This window comes from Larimichthys crocea, chromosome XII (genome assembly GCF_000972845.2).
Source record: "Larimichthys crocea isolate SSNF chromosome XII, L_crocea_2.0, whole genome shotgun sequence".
Classification (NCBI taxonomy): Eukaryota; Metazoa; Chordata; class Actinopteri; family Sciaenidae; genus Larimichthys; species Larimichthys crocea.
In genome coordinates, this window is record NC_040022.1 from 9,142,224 (window position 1) to 9,169,115 (window position 26,892).

The 26,892-nt window shown below is 36.7% G+C and overlaps 1 protein-coding gene and 1 long non-coding RNA gene across 3 annotated transcripts; one reads left to right on the forward strand and one right to left on the reverse strand.

The window, feature by feature from the left end:
• The first annotated feature begins 325 nt into the window (after positions 1–325).
• LOC113747030 (uncharacterized) lies at positions 326–23,863 on the forward strand. The gene is made up of 4 exons (XR_003463305.1): positions 326–361; positions 1,400–1,495; positions 21,733–21,806; positions 22,331–23,863. It is a non-coding gene; the product is annotated as an uncharacterized LOC113747030 (long non-coding RNA).
• shisa9b (shisa family member 9b) lies at positions 11,970–26,115 on the reverse strand. 2 transcript variants are annotated; one of them, XM_019260244.2, is made up of 5 exons: positions 25,973–26,115; positions 25,183–25,845; positions 22,290–22,396; positions 15,095–15,235; positions 11,970–12,352 (listed from the first exon to the last, which is right to left on the reverse strand). In XM_019260244.2, the coding sequence occupies exons 2-5, from the start codon at positions 25,689–25,691 to the stop codon at positions 11,970–11,972; spliced, it is 1,140 nt and encodes a 379-aa protein (XP_019115789.2). In that variant the 5' UTR covers positions 25,692–25,845; positions 25,973–26,115. The 2 variants fall into 2 exon arrangements, with proteins under 2 accessions (XP_019115789.2, XP_010728838.3); XM_010730536.3 differs by having other exon boundaries at positions 25,183–26,115.
• Positions 26,116–26,892: the final 777 nt, after the last annotated feature.

A 26,892-nucleotide genomic window follows, 5' to 3' on the forward strand; every position in this document is an offset into this window, starting at 1 on the left:
GAATGCAGCAAACTGAACCTCAGGATGAACTTGCTCTATAATCAACAGAACCATAAAACGATCAATCCACCTGTGCCCATGCATCTGGATATGCATTAATATTGGACCCTCCTGTTGGGCTCATCTGTTGCACAGGTTCATAGCGGTGCAAACAGCCACCAGAGACAGTCAGATGAATTACTTTCTTTCCCCTGCTCTGTTGCTTTAACAAGGCCCACACATCTCACTAAGAAAGGTTAAAGGATGGAGCTCCTTTCTTATTCCCTGCTATTAACTAAATTGAGAGACTTAATTGAGCTAAATTGTTTTCTTTGTCCCTACACAGGCTTAAAGTGAGAACAATCCAGATTCCCCAAGTGAGGTAAGGTAAAGTTTAACATGTTAAATGTGAATATTGTTACACATAGACCAACTTTACTTGATGACAGCGGACTCAGTCAACACTACCATCCACTGGCAGATTGTTGGACTGTTATTTCTTCACAGTAATTTAAAAACTGAACAAAGAAAAACATGTCTTGTCCAAATAAGACAGCTTTAAAACAGGGTTGCTCAGTAGCCCATTCACCCATTGCGGTGATGGAGGTTCAGCACTGCTCTGAACCCTGGTGCTACCTCACCCCTTTGACAGCCAAAGACCCTTGACACCCCTGCAGCGGCTATTAATAACACTCTGAGCTCTCAGTCGACCCGCTGCTTTCTAGGAGGAGAGAGAATCCATCGGCTCTGTGTCGACATCTGGAAGGAGCTCAGCCACTGTTTTTTAATTGATTGTGATCATTGTGACCAAAGCAGTGACCCAATTAATCCATTTGATTTTGCCAGTTGGATGTGTAAGCCACCACTGCTGCCAAATCCTGTTTGGTCCATAAAATTCAAACTTGAAAAATTATAATTAACATCTTTAACAACAACAACAAAAAAAATCTTGTGAAATATACAGTACTGTGTTTAAACAGGATGCTGACCTGTAAACATCATAAGGCCTCTGTATAATGTAATGTTTTTGTTTTTTTTATTCATGAAAGTCATATAAATACTGTCTCTTTGCTAACATTACAAGAAGGCTAGGGCTTTCTGGATTTATAATATTGGAAGTTTGAAAAGGCAAAACTTTTCTTACTAATTAATTAAGATTAGGATTCAGCATTTGTCATATCCAAAGTATATATCAGGTAAATACCTTGTTTAAAAATCACTGCATGGATACACACTGGTTAAATAAGGAACAAACTTGCACTACGTTAACACTATTTCGTACATTTTTCAACATTCATCAGTTCACTGCTACAACTGCCACTTTACTGACTGTCAAAGGAAAAGTTTTTTCCTACTTGATTTAATTTATCCTCAACTAATACACTGTCATTTTTTCTCTCTATCCTCCTTTCCTGTGAAGGTATGTCCAGCAGATTCACAAAAAACCTTTGACTTTGCTGAATAACCTTGAGCGCACCCAGACAATGTCAGCTTCTAAGGATCTGGAAGAAGACAGGTGAAACACCTTAATTCACTCAAACACAAGCCAAAGTCTGTCTGAATTAGCTGCCATGCTTTGAATTATGGAGGAGACCTGGATCACATTCAGAGGAAAAAAGCAGCTGATGAATCCCAGGAGAAAATCCATAGCCTCGTTTAAGTCTCTGATTCATTTATTTATGTCACATGGCTTAAGCATGACAAGTAAACAATCAAATGACACACATTCGTGATTTATTAGTGGTTTACTTTCTCTACACTTAAGCTGTACTTTTTTTATCTTCATGTGAGAGAATGTAGACCCACATAGGTGGGGTGACCCAGAAAAGAGCTCACAATTTAAAGCTACATTCTTATATTAAGATGCTTTTTTTAATAGCACTGTGTGTAGAACTCGTCCTTCCTTTCAGATGCCTTGCATTTCATTTGAATGTCTTTTTGAAGGTTGAATATTTCATTTTCTTATGCAGCTGTGTCAAAGAGAGATTCAGTTTGTAGGCAGTGTCAGCCACATCTTCATATATTTGGGCCAAATGGGAAACAAATTTATACATAGCAACAGGCTCAGCTGAGGCGAAGTCAGTAAAGCTTCCGTCAAATTCTGATGACATATTAGGAATTTGAATTGTGTTACTTTGCCAAGATGCTGACATTTTGAGTGCATGGTTTGAAAGTAGAGCCAATCCAGGTGTTGCCATCTCAGCTGACAGTAGCCACAGACCTGAGCACTGCTTGTCCTCAAGCTTTGCATATTTTGTATGCTCCCTAAATCATTGAATAACTTTACCTTTAGTCAGCTATTACACATGAGTATGAATCAGCATGTTTTCTTGTCAGAACTGAACATAAGCTTCCTTGTGACACCCTTAAAAATTCCTGAATAGTTATCTTTATCCCTTGTTTGACTTCAGTGGAAAAAGTTTTAGCTTTAGTAGTCATGCATTTGCCATTCTGATGGAAATGTATCACTCCACGTCAGTATCCTTTAGTTGATCCATAAGATTTTCTGACATGTTTGTCATGTTTTCTGGATAAGGATCCTTGACAGCTTGATTTCAGTTTTATTTATTCTAAGGTGGTCTCGTGAGGTGGCAGCACTGATTTAAAAACCTCCATGTTTTAATTGTCTTTTATTTATCTCTTAAAAATTGACCATTCTACAACTACAGCTAACTGAGATTGTAGTTCTTTTAACTTTGTTTTCACAATTTACTCTAGGCTGTAAGTCTCTCTAATAGGATTTAAGTATGATTTTGAAAAGTTGTATCAAGTTACCTCCCTTTCGCAGTTTTAATCTTGAGGTCTATATACAGAGAGTAATATGCATTGTGTCTAAAACAGTATATAGTACATACCACATTTCTTTGGTGAAAAATAAAGAATGCATGGAGATGAATTTGAGAAATCCGGGACATGCAGTAGTGTTTTACTCTGACAGTTTTCTTCCTAACTTTATCCAGGTCAATTCTGCCCCCTATCTACTTCACCCACACTGAACACACTGTTCTTGTCATAGAGAAGAGCATTGACTATTGAGAGCAACAGCCAGTACAAACCTTTCAATCAGATTCATATGTTTGAGCAGCATTTTTCTGTTTTGCTCAGTAGCTCAGTGAAAGTAATTGTTAATCTTTTACGTCTTGAGGGCAATCATTTAAGATTTGCAACAATTAGGGCAAACCCTACCCATAAAACACAGGAAGTCTGTCACAGGTTCTTGTTGCATGCTCAGGTTACATATTTAAAACTACCCCAATTCCTCAAAATCCTTTATTCTAACATGACCCATTTGTTTCAAGTTCATCATAGATAAGCAGGTAAAAATATGTGTCATTGCAAGGTGATGAAATTATGTGTTATCAATCTGTGGCCCAAAGCTCCTGCTCCAGATTTAGGGTAGTAGAGTGAATAAATGTAGATAGAAGTGTAGGTCAATAATAAAAACTGTGCCTGTGGGATGAGAAGAATATTTTGACAGTTCCTTTTCTTAGACAGGGATTGTAGTTCCCACTTCAACAAGATTTTATTGTAAATGGAGTCCTAGAGTCCTTGTTTGGTGATGAACTTTTCTTATGGCTTATGAGGCAAAGTTCATCATTATTTGTTTTTTTTGTTTGTTTTTTTTGGTATAATTGGATTAATTATTTGTTAGTCCAGCAGTAGTTGCAGAAGACTGCAGAAGAACTCATTTTGGTTAACAATATGGGTCTCGCTTCTGGTGTTTGATTACTGGCAGCTGTTGTCCTGTTATTCTTACGGAGAGATATAAAGCTGCTTCCTTCCATCTGATTTTATTTGGGCTTTAATAGAGTTTTGTTTCCCTCATGACTGTGAATGGGCTCTGCTGGCTTCTGTCTGTGAGATAATGTCACTGAATAGTGTTAGGACTTGTTTTGTTTTTATGCATATTTTAACACTTAGGTAGAAAAAGATTTTTATGGTGGTGTGCGGCAAAAATGTTATAGTAACAGTAAGAAGAATCCCACTGCCTTTTTCAACTAGGAGATATTTCACAATATTAACATAATGATGCCGACTTTTTCTGCATGCATTTTCAGAGCAGTCTTGACTGAATTACTTTATGTTAAAACACATTTACCGTTTGTGTGTTATTAGTAAAATGGTCAGTGATTCAACTGTCTTCCTTGCAAGGCTAACTTTGTTAAATTCTTGCTGTTTTTTCTGGGCAGATTACAGTAATTTAAGTCACCCTCTGGTTGGTTTAAGCTGAGCAGCCCTGCAGCTAGTCCTTGGAGCATATCAGTCAATCAATATGAGATGCTTAATTTATGTATCTGGTGACTAAATCTGGTCTCAGAAGCCTTTTGAGAGGCTGGTAAAGTAAAGGAGAGAGAGGCCACTTATTGAATGGGTGTGAAAGAAATGAAATGAAGAGATGAAGGACAAAGAGACCAAAAAACTCTAAGCCATTTGTGTGATTTGAATGGTTGTCATCATTCAGTGAATAGAAGGAAAAGAATGGCAAGAGAATGAATTCAGTTAATATATCTTATCATGTCCATCCAGGAATCTGTCTCTTTCAGTTTGCTTGTTTGTGCTGATGATTAGAGCAAAACTTTGCTCAACAGAAAGTAGTAGTAAAAAATAGATAAAGTTAAATCATGTTAACTATGCAATTAAACAGGCCACTATAGCCCCTATCGATTTTGTCATTGAGATTTTTCACTTTTTGCACTTTAATTTTATCCTGACTCAAAAGGTTCCTGAACACGTACTGAAAATCACTGCTTATTAAACCAAACCTGATTTCATCACTCACCCTTTCATGACATTCCTTGATTAACTGCAGCCACACCCAGCTCTTCAGTGTCGTCAGTATCTGACTCATTATTTTTCAGTTTCAAACTTAATCTGTCCAGTCATTTCAAATTTCTTGTACTCTCATCTTATATATATATTTTATAAGCTTTCTAGTTCTTGTGTGTGCAATTTCTAGCATGTAGTGTCCGAGGAACATACCAGTGGAGGTCTGTGTTACAATATGAGCAGTAAGATATCCTTAAATTTTAATTTAAAAGTTAATGACATCTGCTGATATCAGATGGTGGGAGCCAAAGACATCCTGGACAAGAGATTTGGCAAAGTGGTCACTGTAGGCTCATGACCAAAGACAAATGCTGCTAATATGGGAGTGGCTAGGTTCATAATGTGCTTTAGAGTGATACATAATTTGTTTAGACTGAAGGTTTAAATTTGCCCTCCCTGTTGACCTCTAGTGTTTCTTTCTGTTTATGTGATCTCTGTTAGGGAAAAATAGAAAAGACAATGATGATACCAAGAGGGTAATCAGAGTATCACAGACTTTTAACCTGGGAAAACAGTTCCCATCCCTAAATAACATGACCTTTCTTCCTGCCTCGAGCAGGAAAAAAGACTTCCCAGTGTCTTTGTCGGCTGTTGAGGCATCTCTCTGAGGAGCTCCACATTCCTAATCTCTGTGTGCCTCCAACTCTCAGATTTTGCTCCAAGCTTTTTCGCTTGCTTTTGTAGCAGCACAATCATCTGGGCTGTGTTAATTTGCTCTGGCTTGGAGAATGGATTAATATGGAGCATTGACAGCTTATTCAAGCTCTGCTGGTATAAATGTGAAGGGAATTGCTCCCTTATTAACCATTTATCCTGACTACAGTACAGTGGAAATTATGACCATTGATGTTGTCTTTCCTTTCAACATAGTTCCCTGTGGATGTTTTATTCTTTTTCTTTTTCATCAGAAAGGATGCACCAGCATAACTGAGTGTTTGTAGATTAGAGTATTTGTTTTTTACATTGCTGATTTCAAGTAGTAGAGTGCATTAAAAGCAATAATCTTTCAACCACAGACATTAGTACTCTACTCCTCTTCCTTCTTGTCTTAATCTCTCACTGACTCTGAGAGAAAGAAGAGAAAAGATATCTAATGGCATGCCAAATAACAGAATCATTGAGAACCTTACAGCTTACAGATAATTAAAATACTTACACTAGTATTTATACTAGTAGGACACCTTGTAACTACACAACAACAGTTTTCCAGTAAGATGCCAAATTGACTCTAATTACCACTGATGAGAACTCAAATTTAGTAGTGAAGTTATTTCTTGTTTTTAATAAGCAACTGTTTAACAGAAATACCTCTGTAGCAGAAACTGCCTCCTGTCACAGTCTAGTTTTAGAAATTTAGACAGCTTGTCATACAAAGCTTCTCATTGGGCTCCTTTTTTAAATTGCAAACACCTGGATTTGTTTGCGTTGGTAGCAGATATAACTTGTCATACACAATCCATATTACATGGTTGAATATATATGAATACTTTTCTTTTCTACCAGTTGTCAGCATCTTTGATAATTCACATATGTTTTATAGCAGTTTTGATGTCTCAATCTCCTTGTGTCTCATATTTATTTTCAAGTTTATTTTTATTTCACCTTACTCATCCCAAGCTCATGTTTGAATTTGGTCTAAATCAGGTGTATCTGTGGAGAATATAGAGACAGATGTTGTGTCATTATGAGCTGCCAGAACAGATTCATTGCACTTTGGCTTTGATTCTACAAGTCTCCGGAACTCTGCTGGAGGAATGAACACAATTCTTCCGAAAGATATTTCTTCATTTGATGTTTTGGTTATGCAGTTGGAGAGCACTGTCTGGCATGTTGAAAAATCTTGGGCTGACTGTGAAGGCCATAGTATATGATTCACATCATTTTCATACTAATCAAACCATTTAGTGACCACTCGTGTCCTGTAACTTGCATTCACTGTTTCTTCACTCATTTATTAGGTTTTTCCTTTAGTTTGTCACCCATCTGTGTAATCTGTGTAACCCATCTGTGCAATCTGTCATCATTGTAAAACCATAATATACCAAATATATATGCACTAGATATTAAATATATTAAGCAGAGTGTTTCTTTCATCTGTGCATCACAATGGACCTAAACCAGAGTGTTTCTTTCATCTGTGCATCACAATGGACCTAAACCATATTTGGGCAATTGAGCAAAAACCACTGTGTGCAAGTCTGTCACTGTCCGTCTATCCTGTCTTTGATTATAGAGTGCACAAGTGTAGTGTGGAGCATAAGAGATTTCCTAAGGATCATGCTGCCAATGACTAATTTGTTGTGTACATTTGCACAGTTGTGCTTCTTGTTAGTGTAAATTATTGATTTTAAAGAAGCATAAATGTGTTCCAACACACTGTAGAAAGTAAGCTGAGTGCATGTAGTGGCAATCAGCATGCGCTGTCATAAAGTTGGCCACTCCAAGAGGACTTTCTGAATTAACACATTTTAAAAAAGTGTTTTTTCTTCCCTTGGATTGGCTGTTTGTTGGTTCCTGTACAATTCTGAATTATTTCATGTTTAAAAAAATCATCCAGATATGATCTTTCACACACCGGGACATGGCTGTGCCCCTCTGTCTGACTGAATTAGGTTATTGTGCTGATTTAATTTCCAGAGGGAACCACCCCGGTGGTAGGAAACATCATTTGCTAATTAACAAAAATGTCTCCTGGCGTTTTCAAGAAAATGACAGTGTTCCCAGAGGCTTGTTAAAACTGAAGTTCTGATAGAAAGCATGACTGTAAACAGAAGTAATCTGCAGAAACAAGTGCAAAATGGATTGGAAGTGTAAAAAGTAGCAGAGTGATCCAAATGTGCCCTCAGTCAATTGTTGTATTGCTGCATGGCCCCCTGACTGGTAATTTTGCAGGTCGTACATTTTTTGTGGTGTTTATGGATATTGGTTGTATCACTACAAAAGAAGAGTTAAATTTGTTGTGAAATTGTGTGTGTGTGTGTGTGTGTGTGTGTGTGTGTGTGTGTGTGTGTGCTCGCACTAATTTTAAATGTGAGAAATTAGCTATCTTTCTGATGTAAAACATAATTTCCTGTGGTTGAAATAGTTGAGGAATGTTTTAGTTTTTCTCCAGAAACATGTATATAAATTTAATACTACCAAACACATAAACAGAGCAAAGCATTTGTTTCTGGTAGCAAAAACGTCCTCCTCCTTCCATTTTCTGCTTTGTTCCCTTTACGTTTTTGTGCTTTTGTACTGCTATTGTACTTTAATTCAATCAGACTTTTCACTTATCCACAAGAGACAAACCCCAGCGTTTGACTCTCCACTAGGCTCGATCTTTTCATCTCTTTTATTTACCCATGCCTTGACAGATAAATACGCATTGAACGCTTCACATAAGAGTGGCAGCAGCTTAAAGAAATGCCTCTCAGTGGTACATCTGTAGTAAGGCTAGGGAATCAATGTGTGTACCCGATGCTTAGACTGAATAAATGTAAAACGTGAGGATGTTAAAGCACTTGAACAACAAACAATGTGAGCTATTGTATGAAGATAGTTATAACAGTTCAGCTCAAGTGCACCTAATATATACATGTACAATCTGCAAATGATTGTAGATGACCAAGACCAAGATTATTTCTCAGTTATACAGTTAATAAAAAATGAAATGTACATAACTGTTTCTGCTAAGGAGAAGAACTAAATTGTCAGCCTAGTTTTATGTTAATAAATTTGCGCTGAGAGATGGTTTCATGGGAAAGCAGCAAATCAACTAGGTCAAGTTATATAATCAGAACAGTCAGGGACAAATAAAGACAGCACTTGAAGAAAGACTGGAGAAGACACAAAGATATTAAAAATAATTTTAATGTAGACAGTATAATGACATGTCACATTTTACAGCTGGAGCACATGAAACAGAAAATCCCACATTAAACTGAAAGGTCCTTTGGCTGCACTCAAGTGCTCTTCCATGTTGTGATGATACCATCTGGTGCGGTGTTGGGAGGGTAGCTAGTAGAAACGGCTCGAATCAGAATTTGAAAAGGGATGCTACAGACAACTTACCTCTGTAGAAATGTGTTGTTGAATATATGCATCTTCTTAATTTTTTTTTTTTTTCTGCTGGCACACTAGACCCTACCATCAGCCAAATGTTTGTTTTCTTTTTAGTTAAAAAGAAAGAGGTAAGTCATTGGAACAAACCAATTACACAATGCTAAAAGCTGCTATAGCTTTACTGACATTATTTAACATTCAAGTGACAGGTAAACAAAATCCACTAACGTTGTGCTACAGTTGCTCATTGCTAGTTACTATTTCCTTTGTACAAGGTAGGCCTCGCTTGGATGATATATCTAATACGTGATTATAAGTTGACATTGTTTGCTATCTCACAGAAACCTTGTATCACAGTAAACAGCCATAGAGGTTTTCCACATTTAGAAAATGTTTCATGAACCTTGGACTTTTTCTCCACTGCACTGAATCTCTTTTACAATATGGCAATTAATGAACTGAATCACTTGTTTAACTGTAATTTCCAGATTCAATACAACAAAAGAGGCATTAGAGATTCAAGGTTTTTGCAGGACCCTGACAACATGGGGATTGTAGTTTACTGCACAAACAATGTAAGAGAAACATTTAAACGCTCAGTAATTTTCCAAGATAATGGAGAATGTTAGTTGTCAAATACAGAGGTGGTGAATATATTTAACAGGGCATCATGAACCAAAGCACATAAAGATGCATAACAACATTAGAGCAATTCGTGTTATCAGAATATTCTGATAATGAGCTAACAGTGGCACAAAAAAACTGCGATCATAGGGGCTTTCCTTTAAACTTGACCAAAATATAACTGCTGTGTTCTCACAGCTGGACAGATATTATACACATTATGTTTTTTCCTGGCAGTATTACAGTAGATCTTCACGTGTAAATATTGTGTACTGAGGCTTAATAACAGTGATTTCAGTATCTTGGAGGAAAAAAATCAAACAATTTGCATTCACAAAACAAGAACATTCAGTGGTAGTCACTACACAATATTGTCTATATAAAAAAATCAGCTGAATTAATAATTGCATTTGTATAGTGTGAATAACCATATAACGGTGAAACATTTGATTAATTATGTGAAAGGACAGTTTGGTGCACTAGATATATAGATTTTGGAAACTTGTGCATACAGTCTGTTTGGAAGTCTGTTATAATATTAATAGCTATGATCTGGACTTGAGAATACATAAATACACCTTTTTATACTAGCAGCTCCCACTTCCCACTTACATATCAGCTATGAGTGCAGCCTTGTCCTCAGCTGCTTGAAATAGTCAACTGCATGAGTAAGACGTGCAGACAGGCGTGAGCATCTTTTTATATTTATGTTTGGCTTGGAAATCAGCACAACAAATGATCAATTGCACTAGAAAACCTTGTTTATTAAAACATTTTGCCAAGTTTGGCATGAATTCCAGCATCCTAATGTCTTTTTTCAGCTTTGCGTTTTTGATATTACACTCGCTGAGATAATAAGTGGTGACCAGTATTGAAACATATCTTTTTAACTAAAATGTTACAACAGCAGATAAATATTTTTATGTAATGTTAGTCAGTAAAACAAAAAAACAGTTTATATGTCTTTAGTTGACCCATTTATTTGAGTATTAACAGACAAAGAAGAACAAACCTAACTTTTACAGCGTCATCCTGATCGAAAGTTTATTAACGTCAACTGCTACTGTACCACTGGTTTCAGACTGTCCAGACCAGATGCATTCAATAAATAGAAATTTGGAATTAAGTTATAATAAAAGCTGAGAGCTTTAACTATGAATCAAGCCACCGTTTTCACTCTGAACATTCTATTGGGGGCATAATGGTAAAATAACAACGTTCACCATTCTAATTCTGGGGCTTCATCTACAGTATATTCTAGGATAATCACACACATGCTGGTACTGATGAGAGGCACTATTACACCAATACAACACTGGTTCAATACGCTGCAGCTACTTCTCCTAGTAATCATAGAAATGTATTTATCTGTGGGATGTCAGTGACAGTGACATGATTTGGAAGGTGTCCTCAAAAATGAGACATACACCAGTTTAAAAAGTGACTCCACATTCACAAACTTTAAATGGCTTTTTAATGGATGTTAAGTCATTTAGGTCAACAGTAACACTTTCACAAACTGATTCCTCTATATTTTAGAACTACTCAGTGATAAACTTAAGCTTACGAGTCTCTCCAAAATGGATGTACAACATTATGAAAAAAAACAACAACCTGAAAAACTTACTTTTAGGCAACATTTATGTCTCAAGTCTATTTATTAAATTAATACAGTTCTTAATTAAGTCAGCGATAGTCATGGCCATTGAAATTTTATGTGACCAACTGATATCACTCACTCAATTTGAGTTGAACTGTGACTGACCATACATATACAAATGATGTTTTGGATTTAGATGATTATTAAGAGCTTAGGGTCTAATTCGTTTGTAGCTGATAATCAAGTTTATGTCTAAAAATGCATTGTGAGCTTTCAAAACATCAGTAATATTCATTTAACTTTAACGCTGCTCTTCTTTAATTAACTTTTGTAATATACTGACTATTTAATTTCAAATAAACAAAATAGCTAGAAGGTATTTTTCTCAAATTGATCATCCTTTGACACTGTAGTTGATAAAGCAGTGTAGCATTGTCAAACATTTCCGAACAGTATCTATAGATTGTCCAGTAAAGCATTTTCATCGATACCCAATTAACCACAGGTTACTCAACCTTGATTCTAGAAATAAGTAATGGTGGTTTTCTCATTTAGACAATGTTGATATAGAAATGAAATAATTTTAAGGTCTATTTATCTCAGTAAATACTGATGACAGTAATGTGTGTGTCACATGTCTCATCACTGTTTATATATGAGTTATGTAACTTTCATGTTTTATGTAACCATGTTTTATTTTAGCAGTTGAATTATATGAATATCAGTGGTAACATATTCATCACTATGCGCTCCATGGCGTCTTAAATGATGCCCATTACATATACAACTGCACATACTACAGCCATTGCTGATTTCTTACAACACCACCCACAGTCAGCAACTAGTGTCTTTCTTAAATGCAGATTCCTTTTAAGTCTGATGCTGTTGTGGTCCCTCATACTGTCACTTCTGTCTTGCTGTTGGTGACAAAGTATGGTTGTGGAGGCAGATATCGAGTGGTGTGCACCTCCTTCTCTACAATACAGAGTTTTTTTGGGCCATAGCTCTGTCGAAGTCCCAGCGTGTCCTTGCTGTCCCAGGATCTTAGCACTACTGGGCTGGCAGCAGTGTTGGAACCGTAGGACAGTGACTGGGAGCTGTGGCTTCTTGGGGTTTTGTACTTGTGTCCATTCTGCTTTGCAGACAGCTGTCTGGGTGGGCTGTAAGGATTACTTGGCTCTGGCTCCATATCCACAGCTTCCATGGGAAGGCTGCCCTTGGTTGTCATCTCGATCACTTGCCGTCGGTTGCTGTAGAAGCTGTCATTAGCTTTCTCTGCTAACAAATGTAGATAAACAACATGAGTTCTTTGTCATTTTTCCCATCATTAACCACTGCATTGTGTCCTGAGTGCAAAACTAGAAGAGCTAAAAATACACCTAATTACAATTTTGTTGCAAAAGCATCAACAGAGAAAAGAGTCAAGTCCAACTTTATATCATCAGGCAGCACAGTAACTAATTAAAATAATTTAGTGTATGTAAAACATTACTTTAACATTAATCAACCTATAGATGAAATCACACAAAAATATTTGTAATTTGCAGCTTAAGTCAGTGTTACTTTATTATCTGTTTTCGTTTATATTCCCATATTTCCATTAATAACAAAACCACAATAAAATTTAAAAGTTTGTGACTGAAAATATTTTTAATATCTACTAATGATTTAATACACGGATATAGTTGCACTTGATGATGATTGGTTGTTTTTTCCATATCCGCGTAGTATGGAAATATTCATTTTATTATAACCTCTGCTTTGTTGTTAACACAGTAACCCTAATTAAAATCATGATTAGTTTCCTTCATAGAAATCTTACAAGGAACTTTTTACTGTCTTAGATTTGATTTGTTTGATGTTTTTGATCAAGCATTTTTTAGGACACTAAACTGTAAGTAAAAAGAAATGTAGACTACATGAAATTATTTTTAATCCAGTAGACTGAGAGCAAAATATCTCACCATGCACTGGCTGCACAGCTCATTAACGTGTGATGACACATGCCCCCGCCCCATCTCCAGTGGAAACTACACCCTTTGTGCACAGTATTTCAGTGTAGAATTTCAATATCGTTAACTAAAATGAAAGTCAGATCATGTTAAAATATATATTTTCACATTACATAACATTTGATTTGTGCCAATTAAAAGATTGCAGATATACTGTGTCATTTAATAATTATGCTCCAACACTACTGTGTTGATGTTTCAGTTTATGAAATTATTTTAGCACAACAATGGGAACTTAGATGTTTCCCACTATACCATTGCACAGTATATCTTGTCTTTTGGCATTTGTCTGGCCTTAATCATCTGCTGTAATTTGCTCACAACAACCACTGTGGTTTGCTTTCATGTTTCCAATCAGGTGCAAACAATGCATGAAAACAGTATTCACTTCAGCACTAATTGAGCTTGAGCACACCAAGCTCCAGCATTAGCCTTTGTGATGTTCTACTAACATTTCAGACTTTTTTAATGAAATGTCTCCCAGATAACCTTTGATGTGGTGTCTTCATCTGCAGCAGGCTGTGTCTGTGCTCCAGCTCACACTTCATAGTACAGGAAAGAGATGTAGTGATGAGCAGCACATCCTTTACAGCAGCTACTTCATTGCTGGTAGATGAACACATATATTAGGACCACAAAGGCTCACATGGCTCACTATGTACAGTACAGTCGCATCTCATTACTATGCCCCAACTCATTTGAGTTTTGATTGCTCCTGATTGTCTCCTGTCCCCAGTCTCATTAGCTAAGATTTGCTCTATTTTTATTTTCTCTAATGATCAGTTTGTTTGACGGCACTTCAGTGGATTAGCAGTGGAGAAGTTTCATCTGCTCATGTGAATCACAAAGAGTGAGCTCTGTTATGTGATTGGGTCTATTACACGCATGCTAATGGCTGTCATCCCTCCTATGTCCAGGTCTGTCAAGTACAGCTAATTGATTCAGGTGGAATCTATAAAAAGACTTGTGTTTCATGCTGCTACATGGCATCAAATTCAAACCTGCAAATCCCCTCACTCCACACTTTGATTCTGAATATTTCTTATTCATTTTTTTTCCATATAAGACTACTTGTTATTTGAAATAATACTATAATGATTTTTTTTAAACAAAAAAACAATATCAAAATCAAAAATTGCTTAAAATCCGACTTAATTATTGTTTTCACAAATCGCAATGTAAACACCAATAATGCATGAACAGATGGCCCATTTGTTACCAGCGGTGGTTTTATTTGGATATTAAATCTGCCTGACTCTAGCATCAGTTAATCATCCTCACAAAATACTATTTTCCACTATTTTTCCTTTTTAAGACTAATTAAAGCTCTTGGCACCATCTTGCTAAGTAGTACTATTTTGGTATTTGCTGTGTTTTTTTTCTTGTTTCAGATGCTGTTTGTCCAGGCACTGGCTGCAGACATTCCAAAATTAGCACATGAAAAGAGCAACAAACTGGCATTTATAAATAAACTTTCAGTTCCTCTCCCTGTTGGCATTGATTGAGTATGGATTAAGTGACAAGGCCAGAGATTTGATAGAGATTAAAACCTACTAGGTTTAATGAAAACACAAGTTTTGAAGTGCATATCTAACAATACACGTTAACAGAATAAACAGGATTCTTGTTTCTGGACTAGACATGAAATATTAGACTGAAAAAATGTCCAAGTCTTATATCATTTACATAATTTCAAACAGCAGCTCACTAATAACTGCAGCTGGCAGAATATTTGTATGTAAGGTAATGTATTTTAACCACATTTAATATGTCCTGTATTCCATAAAACATTTTGCATTTGATTACATGTGATTACTCAGATTACAGATTCTGTTGTTTCCAATTTACTCGATTAAACCTTGACTCTCCTCATACATGATGCAGGGACACCCTAAATAAAGAGCTAGTTTTATGTATAGAGCATATAATGTGCTACCTAATCACATCAAATGACAAACACTGACTGATTTTTTTTCATCATTATGTTTCATCGTAAACAACTTCTTACCCACAGCCTTGAGCGTGGCATACTTGTTGAGATCCTTGACAGGCTTCTGTTGTTCATAGGGGCTAGTGATCTGTCCCACAGCTGGGTAAGGCTGTGTTATCAGAGTAGATGTTTGAGCCATGTTGTTCATCTGGTTGCTATCTAAAGGAGGGAAAACATGAGTTGTTAATGCATAAATTCAGACACCATTTCGGTTTTTTATGTTGTATATTTAATGATTTATTTTATTTAAACTAGCTTGGTTTTGACGTAAATCAGTTTGATGGATGGGTGTGGATGTAAAATAATTGTTTCTATAACTTGGAAGTGTCACTTTCCCTTTAGTAGGTTTTTCTGGAGACCCAGCTGGAGGGTCATGACTGCTCTTTGTAAAACTGTACTAATCCTACAGTAGACATCTGGTAAATTAAAGGGTGCACAGCAAATAGACTGGCCCCCTGCCTACTGGCATGACAGAACAAACAGATGTTCAGAGTGTCTTCTCCTCATTTAGATTGGAGGAGATTAGAACGCACGAATTCAAAGGCAACAGTTTGAAGACTGCTGCATGAGCTGTGTGTTATATATGCTGTATGTCTGAGTAGCAAAGATATCAACATGTTTATTATCCTTCATGCTGATTATTTTGATCATAAATTACTTACTCCTTTTAAGCTTTAAGCACAAAGTCTTAATGACGGTCATTTAAAATGTCACAAGGTTGTGAATCATTCTGTTATTTGTCATGGCACAAATGTTTTTCTTTAAAGGTAACCTGGCTCAAAAGAGTTGCCAGGATTAATTCAGTGTGAGTCCAACACCAGGGGTTTAGGATATGAAGATTAAAAAAATATCCATCAACTCATCACTGCCATTGTTAATGGTTAAAGTTTATAAACTTTAAAATGTGTGAAGTCCACTAGTCCTTGGTCTAGAATGTGTCTGATAAAAACAGATTGTTAATACAGAAAATAGGTTAATTAGGCTCTTATTCCCCACTGGTCAGCAAGAAACTTTATTACTGTGCTAATTAATTTGGAAAGTCTCAAATTATCAATGCTGTCTCATGAAATGATGCAGAGGACAGCTTTACCATACCTCAACAAGGTGGTGGTGTAATGAGTAAGATTAGATTCAGCAAAAGGTAGCAAAAGATTGATTGTGTTCTCCTTATGACAACAAGCTAACAAGCTTCTATATTATTCAGTTTTATTAAAGAACTTAATAGAAACTATAGTCAATGATAGTTAATAAACACAGAAATGGATTTGTCTTAATAAAACCTTCCTTAAGAGCAGCTGACTATCTTTTTTTTTAAGAAATGTCATGTCATCATTGTAGCTGCAAAGAAAAGTAACTAAATTCTTCAAAAACGTAACAAGAAATCTCGGCATCAGATTTATCTGTGTTAGCTTGTCAGGTTCCTTTGTGGGCTTGTTGACCTGTTTCAGTTTCATACAATTCATTGTAAGTGGGCCATGCACACAGGCTCTCATTCAGTGTGATCTTGTTTAAGATAAAAGTGAAATTAGATTATATACTTCCACAGAATACACTGAATTATTTGTAATGATAATACGTGATCTGCATTTTATTAAATGCTTTATATATATATATATATATATATATATATATATATATATAGTATGTATGTTTAAAAAAAACAATACATATTAATCAATCAATCTCAATCAATCAAAAATTTCTTCAAGTTTTCTTTATTTTAGATAAGCTCACTGAAACATGAAAAACTATTTATGTATGTGCTCATTGGTTGAAGCATCAGGAGCACAATATTCCCTATCTGATACTCCAGTCAAGGTCAAGATCAGGGTATCCCCTTAAAGGTAGAAGCCAATGAATGTAAATAATTTAAGTATGTATTGATGTACACTGAATGCTTTGGCCAAACTATTTTGGAATCCCAATATTGTCAAAAACATTTTTTAGCCTGCATCCCTCTGGTATCTCAAATGTCCTCTATATATAGTCTAAGATGAAAATAGATTTTACTGCAGTTAATAAATGAGGACAACACTTTTGTTAACATCAGGTCGTTGCCATTTCCAGGATGCCAAACTCCATTGAAGCCGAGGTGCTGATGTACGTGCTTATTTATCTCTTTAATGTTTATCTGACTTTGTGTTGACTAAGTGTCATTTGTGCTTGCACTGTTGTCAGAGTCACCACTTTTATGTCAGCTGCTAGAAGAAAGTAGGCCACTTCTGGAGACTTGTAAGGTTAAAGACTCCATGGTTGTTGGGGGAAAGCAAGTTAACACTCCAGACACAGACACCTCCCTGGAACTCATAAAAGATTTAAGAGAGTATTTTTGGAGCTGTATGCCCCGAAATAAATGGTACAAGGAGAAGGGCGCTCTTATTTACAGGCAGCCTACTTTCAAGTTAGTGAAAATATTCTATTCTCTCTAAGTCATTAGTTTGCCACACATTCAAAAGGATGCAATATTGAATTGTGTCAAAAGACAACACACCAAATCCTTTATTTTGGGGTGATACCACTATATATTATAAAGCAACAGTTTATAATAATAAACTGTTGCTTTAAAAACTGTGTGTGTGTGAGAATCAACTACCCTCAGTAAGAACTCAGTGGCAGAACATCCTCAAAGCCTTAGATGGACAAAAAGCTCAACAAACTGAAGTCATTAGTAAAAGCTGAGGAAAAATAATTGTTTATGCAGAAATACCAAGTTCATACAACTTCTCATTCTTGTTCTTCACAGACAAATTTCCTGATCAATGGCAGAGATCTGTTATGACCAAAGGGCTTTACATGTATCAGTATCTTAATTATCTAAAGGAACAAATTCAGCTGTTTTTGATCCTTTAACCCTATACAATCTGATAAAATAATAATAAAGAATATCTGGTATTTTGCACCTCTACATTTACCACACCACTGCTGCACAACAGATACAAAATCCTCAGTATTCAGAACCATTTTTGAATTGCAAATCTAATGTATTACATAGTGTGTAGCCTGTTTAGCATATGTCCATCCATCCATTTTTCATAACTGCTTATCCTTATCAGGGTCATCTGGTGCTGAAGCTAATCCCAGCTGGCACTGGGAGAGAGGCGGAGTACAGCCTGGACAAGTCGTCAGTTCATCACAGGGCTGACACATAGAGACAAACAATCATTCACGCTCACATTCACACCCATGGGCAATTTAGTCATTTAGCATATGTACGTTAGAAAAGCACAGTCTGTGACTATACATTCCATCACAGTTTTGTCATAGAGCTGTCACTTAAATTATAATAACTACAGTAGATGCAGAACTTTTGTGAAATAGCCTAAGTTGTTCTGAAACAGCCCAATTTAAATTACTGTTAAATTTTGTTATGCATGATACAGCTGTAACTTCAGGAACTGGCAGTGAAAGGTTCCATAAAAGCTTCTTCTTTTTGTTTTTTACACTATTATGAAACTTCCCTATCATAAGTGGAATATAAGAATAAAGGCTGGAGAGTTACTACTTAAAATGTAGAGAAAGTGCAATTCAAAACTTTAAATTAGCCAGCAACCTGCACATAATTGCTTTTAGTTTTCTAGTTTCTAGGTTTCATTATCTGATGGCCCCACAGTCTCTGTGTTGTCAGTGGTCTTTATGATGAAAATTTAAGCTAACAGTGATAGCCACTTTCCTATTTCAGTAATTATTAAGAGGGAAACAAAAACAACTCCTGTGTCTCCATCCAAATATTTTCACGTTCTCCGTATTGTCAGTTTGTAATTATCTCCTTAAAGATTGAAGGCTTTAGTATACAGTTCAGAGTACAGTATATGGCAGGTGGAAAATAGAACTATAGGTAGACTCTACATTTGGTAGTGATTTCTCAGCAGCTGTCAGAGATAATGCTACTGAAATACATTTCTATCTGGCAGTGAGGAAATGGACTGTCATGCACCAGTGGAGTGTTGGCAGTGAGCAGAGTCTTTGTTCTCTGTGGCTGACTGCCTGGAGTAAAAAGAGGCCACACTTCACAATTGCCCCATGTACGCACATGGCCAGCAGGACCTGAACATGATAGTACTGGTAGCCAAAGAAACCCAGCTCACACAATCTGTATTAGTGATGTCTTGAGGAGAATAAGAACAGATTTTTGTTTTCTTTGACAGGCAACAGATGAGGACATGGGGCTCCTTCTGGAGTATTTCAATCACTGTTTTGCACCACTGTCCATAATATACACTGACTGTTATAGCTAACTAGAAAGCACAGCTGGAGAGGACAAGTATAGGACGGATCCATCTGGCAGAAAATATCAGTTCACCTATTGTAACCTTGGAAGGATTGCTGTCAAGAAAACAATAATCATCCCTGTGTTGATGCCAACACTGTTACCCAGAATCTCCCCCCATACATCAGCTATAAGATACATCAGCTAGGACACTGCACTAAATCTCTCCAAGGTCACCAAACAAAAGGAAAGCTACATCATTCTTTTATAATAATATATATGTATATATAGTAATATGCAAGTGAAATAGCTTGAATAAAATATAAATCCTTTGAACATTTGTACTGCATTTGTACTCCATCAACTGGGAGATATGTATCATGAAAGTAATCCTCTATCTTGGGGCTTCTCTTACTTTGATGCTCTAGTTAAATGCCTAAGAATCTACAGTGCAGATAATTTGGATAAGGTGAATAGAAGTGTAATGCATTGCAAATCTACAAATCTTTGCAGTGAACCAGTATGGAGTGAACACAGCATAAATTGAATGCAACGATTGCCTTTACACTGCTATGGACCAGTAACATTTCTACCAGGTTATTACAGATTTAAACTAAAACTAAATATATAAATATATACTGATTGCCAGGTATAACTTTATTTTCTAACTCAAAGGAGGACGGTGGGATGTGACAACTGCACATATTTCAAACCATTTTAATTTTCACATTTTTTTACATAACCTTTGAATAGGTGTAGTGACCGTGTTACTACAGTGATGTTGTGTTATCACACCTCATTGATATATGACTTTTGTTTACTCCAGGGACTGGCAGAAAAATCAATTAAATCAATTATGCGGACTCCAGGTCCTTAGTGCATTCATGTACTGTTTGTGCAACACGTTAGCACAGATACTGTTTTCAAAAGGTTTTGCATGAACACTTTTCTTATTCTAAACAGCATGTTTTTTAGTTGACCATACAGGCAGAAAACAGTAAAAAAAAAACATTTAATCTCATAATGTGCGATTAGCAAGTACATCGTTTTTTTTAATTATGCTGCACTGTATGTCATACTAAAATAGGTGATAAAAAGTATAATTCTAAAGACAGCATACAGTATCACTTTCTCAAGATCAGTCCTAGCTGTCAGTGTGATGGCTGGTTTTTAATGAACTGATGATCATTATATGATGAAGTATGGTAAGAAAGCTCTCTGATTTTAGAATGATTAATTATTATCATGTCAGTGCTGACACATCACCTCAGCCGATCTAAAGAAAAAAAAAAGACATCTAGTTTCCTAAAATAAAATGGCTTACATTTTTAGGTTTGTTTTGTTTGAAGTTAAATTGCATATCCCACTTCAGTAATATTTATATTAAATATGAGGGGAAGGTAAAACATGGATACAAAGTTTCAAGGTGAAATAACTGCATTGGCCTGAAGCAGGCATGTTAAATGACAACAGTAGGTTCAAGCTAAGCAACCCAGAAAACTGAGTTGTTTGATTTCATAACATTTCTGCAACCAGGTAATGTGCATTCCCTGGATTGCTACTATATTTGGTATGACTCATCAAGAATCATTGTTTAAGGGCAATTTAGGATTTTACATTCCTTGAAATTTTGCAAAATGTGGCAGAATTTCCACTATTTTGGTTTCTAAATGTTGTAGATATTCAGCAGCTGAGAAAGAAGACAAATGTTACACATCTGTAATTTTCTCTCTGGTTTATTTTATATTAGAATATTTATATGTATTTGTTTTATTTTTATGAATTGAGATTAATTACAAACATGGTCACTGAAAATGCTTTAATGCTTATTTCCTCAACTAAATCCTGGCTGTCTGCGATGAAGTAGTGTGAGATGGGCAATCATTGGCCGTGTGTGCCAAGAGCAGGCATGTTTTTATTCCAACCACAGACACGCCAGGTGTTTTCACTAATTAGCAAACCTTCCAAACTAATCAGCAAAATCACCTGCTGTATTTCTCAGATGTAATGAGAACTTGTACACTTCCATAAAACAATATAATCACTGGTATTTATATCCATCTGCCTCAAATGAAACATCTTGAGAAGCATCTAAATTAAAGAACATCAGTACACCACTTATTGTTTATTCAGTTTGATTTGCGTCATTCTGTAAGTCACACACCATAACTGTAACTAAGATTATGAATTTTCTATGAATTATTTCATTGATTCTTTGGCCTCTGACTTCTTCTGTACAAGATGTGAGCTTCTTTGACCCTATATTGCATTACATCTAATCTTTATCAGGAGATTTTATTCTTAGTTTAGCCCGAAAATGTTCCATTTACTTTTTAAAAGTCTGTTGTTTAGCTAGAACAGTTCTGGGGAATACAACCATAAAAATGCTGCTTTACTGTGTCTGTAAAACCACTTTTAATATGAGTTCCCAATTGCCATCATTATCCAGCTTGCAGAAAGCGGGAAGGAGGAAGGGACGCAGAAAGACCTTTTATTGACTGGAGCTGTCAAGGCAGTAAGCAGGTTAGCATTAATAAGAACTCTTTTCCATCTGTGTGGGTGTGTGTAGGTGTTGGTGTTGATGAACGAAAGAATAAAAGTGTGATATAAAGTGTGAGGCCATTGTGTACAGTAAGTATTGGCTAAGAAGCTCTAGGATGTCGGTGGTAATTAGTGTGTATGTTAAATGATTGCTAAGGGCATGACTAATTGCTTCACCAGCCCGCAGGATTGTAGTCCTTCCACTACTTCCTGTTCCACAGCTCGTTAAGCAAATATCGCATATATAGGGATCACAATTTTAGGTTTACATTTATTTTTTTAAATCTAATCTAAGGGTTTATGAGTATACATTAGAACTGGTTGGGGTGGTGCAGCAAACGTAGATGGCAGCAACATTAGTAAATAGATATATGGAACGCATGTACATGGAGCTCTCTCATGTGAATGTGTTTGTATGTGTGTAGCTAGGTGCTGTGTGCTGCTGATGTAGTACACAGTACTTACGGAGACTGTTAACTGTGACTCTGGTTTCTATGTTCTCGTAGTGCTGGCCAAGTCCAATGTCATCCGTATGTTCTGAGGCAGGATGGCGAATAACATGTGCAAGAGCTCTGAAAAGATGAACAACAATCTTAGCATGGACATCTTTCAGTATAACAAGTACAGTGGTGCACTCTGGCTTTTGCTAACAAGTCCTCCTACAGTAAATGACATAGTAAAGTGTTTGTCTGTGCCATCTGAAGTCACCTATTTTTTTTTCTGCAACCTCTAAGTTTCAAGAAATGATCTACGTTGGAGAAGAATAACATTCAGGGTTAAAAAGATAATAGCTTTGACTGTTGGTACATGCCAAAGTCACATACTGTGTATGGCACCCCATGGGTGTGTAATGTAATATAGTAATAACACAGGATCCTAAAATTCCCATAATGCAACCCAACAGAATACCAAATAAAGCGTATTGATTGATGCTGCAATCCATTGTATTAAAAAAACTAAAAATCATTCAAGTCAGAATCTCAAATTGTAAACACAGGCAAGATCCTTCTAGCCTGTGTTCACGGACACGAACACGCCCAACATCACAGCAGTATGGTGGTACGCACAACGCCATTACCATTCAGCTGATTTGTGTTTGATAGACATAGTTGCGAATATGCGATATTAGCCTACTCCTTTCGCCTCTTTTGTGTTAAGTAGATGCTTTTCATAGTGTCTTGCCATACAAACATCAATTTGCTGCAGGCATCAATGTTTTCCCAAGCAAATGCACTGGGACGTATTTTGTTAGGAAAGTTGGGGATATCCATTCAGAACTATCGACTTCCATCTTTCAGTGGATTGCAGCATGAGACCCTCTCTGCTTCCCAAACGCCAATATCTTTTGTACTCCACTTCTTCTGTCTGTAATGCAAGATTTCTGGATAAAAAAGGCTTAGTCCCTACCCACGGGCTTATTGGTACTCCTCTTGACTGCATTCAGTTTACCTGATGACCCTATAGACTTGCCTGCACTCTTATACACTTGAACACAAATTGCTATTGAGACCACGTTCTTCTTTTTTTTTGGCAAGAGAGGTCATGTAAAAATTCATGAAATGTTTCTCATACCATAAGGGTTACTCACTTGTGGCATTTGTTACCACATATAGTATACAGCGACGGTGGTCAGTTTTGAATTGAGCAGGCCATTGCGTTCAGATGAAACTGCCTATCCAGCCTTTGGGGGAAGGATGTTGTTTACTTTGTCAGATGTTGTTTTACTGTCTGTCAGTATCTGTTTATTGCTGCTTAGGTGATTGAAAGGCAGTCTAGATGTACCGTACATAAGATCACAACAAGGCAATGGGGTTACCAGTCAAAGGGAAGAGTCATTTTATACAGTCTAATGCCCACTTGTAGCTGTATGCACTCAATAGTGTACTCATTGAAACCCTGAGTACACGTCTAGTGCATTGCTGAAAAGTGAGAACTTTAACCACTGGAGGTCAGCAAAAACAAGACTTTCAACTAATGTTAAGTTCACAGAGAAAGTTCACAAATCACAGAGAAACCGCTGTGGCATAAAATATATGGAAAATATATTTGCAGGTAAAAAAAAAAAGTTCACTATTGTAATGCAGTGATTTAACGGTTTGGGTTTTTTTTGTCTTGTTTCCAAATTTTTAGGCTACGAAAAGTAAATTCTGTAGCATTGTAGCATAAGTTCAGCACCATCCAGCTCAGCTTCAGATTTAACTAACACTACCTATAACCTTTAAAACTACGCTCTTTCAGAATCCACCTCATCAAAATGACGAGTTGTCTCATTACGCTTTAGTGTCTACTTACACAGAAATGTCTTGAGTCACATATCATTGCCATTTATCGACTTAAATGAATGGAACTTTTATTGTTAAACCTGGCATTTAATTAAACATTTTTCTCATAATTTTGTGTCTTTTTAGACTTTTTTTTTTTTTTTAAGGATTGATACTAGCCTGGACTGCTTGTTTATGACAATGACAACAGTGTCTCCTCAGTGCAGACACTGTTCAGCCCAAAATTAGTCTCCTGAGTAGGCTGCAAGACAGTGTGCAAATGTGAAGTGTGTTTGACAAAGATGGAAAGTGTGTGTGTGTGCGTGTGTATTTTCCATTTCCAAGTGTCTGCACTATGCAATTTTGGGTATTTTTTACATTTTCATATCTATTTTTAAAAAACATTCTGTATAAACTTAGAAATTAGAAATTACAGTTGTACAACTTGCAGATACTGATGATATAGACAATGAATGATGTATTACAGAATTTGATGTGGAAGAGAAATATTTCTGTCGAAATTACGTAACATTACAGCTAACCCTGTGCTTGGTTTTAATAATAATGTGTTACACATAAATAGTAAAATAAAAACAATTCACTTACCAATAGTATACTAGAATTTAACCATTTTTGTGGTCACTTTGGACAAAAAATTTCAAAAAATTAAAAAAAAAATTCAATATCCGACAATAGTATGACAGTCGAACGTTTTTAATTAAAGTCGCAGGAAAAGGACAATGCGTAAAAACTCGCCTGTAACACTGACAGAAATGTGCATGTGACTTTTTGTTTTGCAAGCACGGTACGCAAATGAGAGTGAGCATGTTGAGTCTAATCAAACTGGAGCAACTTATTCCTTAACTGCACTGAACCATACCCATAAAATCTCAAGTCGATACTTTTAGTGCAGCTAAACTTATAAAGCAACTTGTTGCTTTGTGACTTCTTTTTAGTGATTTTTTTTTCTTTGTGGGTTTTGTTCCACACACGAGTTAATACATTACAGGACCCACATCAGCTTTTATTTGATCATTTTTGACAGATCAAATAATTGTGGATTAAAAACAATTAACATAAGTAAAATTGTATCCTACCTCGACATGTTTTCCCGGTGTGGACGGTGCGACTTTTCCAATCCCAGCTTGGTGAAAATTCCTATGAGTGCCATAATGGCCACGACCCCGCATATGACATACACAATGAGGTTGGTTTTATCCTTCGCGGTGTCCAGCGCCACATCCACTTTCGGTGGGGGTCTTCCAGTCATCATCCACGGCGGGGTGTCGTAGTTCTTACAGGTGGTCTGGTCCAACCGGGAGTTTTTAAACGCACAACAGAACCTGAAGCCACAGGTGCCGCAGCAGTACAGGTAGCTGCCCGTCCTGCACACGAACGGCGGATCCCACTGGCCCATCACGTCGTAGTAGCCGCGGCACTTGTCCTCCATGTGCGGGTTCTCCGTGACTCCGCTCTCCCCTTCCTTTGAATCGTTAAACCCGGTCACTATCATGTAGTCGTCGACGGTATGACCCGGCTCGCCCTCCGCGTCGCACACCATAACTTTCACCAGAAAGTATCCGAGCAGAAGCTCAGTGCCCCGCATCTTTGCTCACTTTTTACGCCCCTCTTGACGCCCTGACACGCTCTCATAAGCCCGGACGCATCTTCCGAAGAGACGAGGCACAGCCATGCGTAAATGTAATTAGGCTGATTCCAACTTCCATGCGTAAAAGCACAGTGCGCGCCCGTACTCTTTTCTAGGAAAAAAACAAACAAACAAAACAAAACACAAGGTTATTGTGCAAATGCAGTTCACGCTCCTCTCAAAGGGCAGCTTATTGTGATAAATAGTTGGAGAGAGGTCGCATCACTGAAGTGGTGCACCTGCTTGTGTTGGAGGGTGTCAGACACCTCTGAGGTTGCTTCACTCCACAGAGCAGAGGGAGAGAGTGGGGGGAAAGACGAGCAAAGTAGAAGAGACCCCGAGGAGTGAGTGAATCAGAGGGAGAGAGAGAGAGAGCCAAAGAGAGGGAGAGGGAGCTGTGTGCAACAGCTCTAATTACAACCCTCACAGCCATTTATTATTGTGGTGAGTCCTAAAAGTGTCTGTAAAGGTACAATCCATGGTTTAAACAACACCAAAATTCAAAACGGAGGATTGGAACATGCAGTCATTCCGAAATGGATTGACAGGAATTTAATACAGGTGCTAACAATAGAAGCTATTAATGATGCTTTGAAATATTTATTTACATAGTGAGATCCTTACACAGAAGTCATTTTCTCATGTTAAACACACTGATATCTAAGAGAAGTGTCATTTTATCGACTCAAACAAGGGTACAGATCTAAAGAGAATTCATCTTTGTAGTTCATTAGAAGAGTCGAAACAACACAAACACAGAATTAGATAGTTACACAGTACGGTCTTGTTGCGTAATGTTTTTAAACCTGTGTCGGTCAACCTTGCTATCACAGCTTGGTTTCATATAAATGACACATACCACACCAGCTGGTGCAACTACTCATGGGTTTTAAATCTTGTTTGTTTAATAAGTTTTAGAAATTAAAATACAACTTGAATATTCTTACTGGCAGTAATATTTTTGTATCTAAACATGATGTGAATTTTACCCTCAAATATTACTGAACGTTTACAAAGTGTAACAGATGATGAAGGACCCTTGACAAGGACAGGTCTGTAAAAAAAACTAGTTGGAAATGTATTTTTAGAGAAAGCTTTTTATCTAAAATTATGATTAGTGAAAGGAGGCTCACCATCTGCCACTTGAGAAATCTCACTC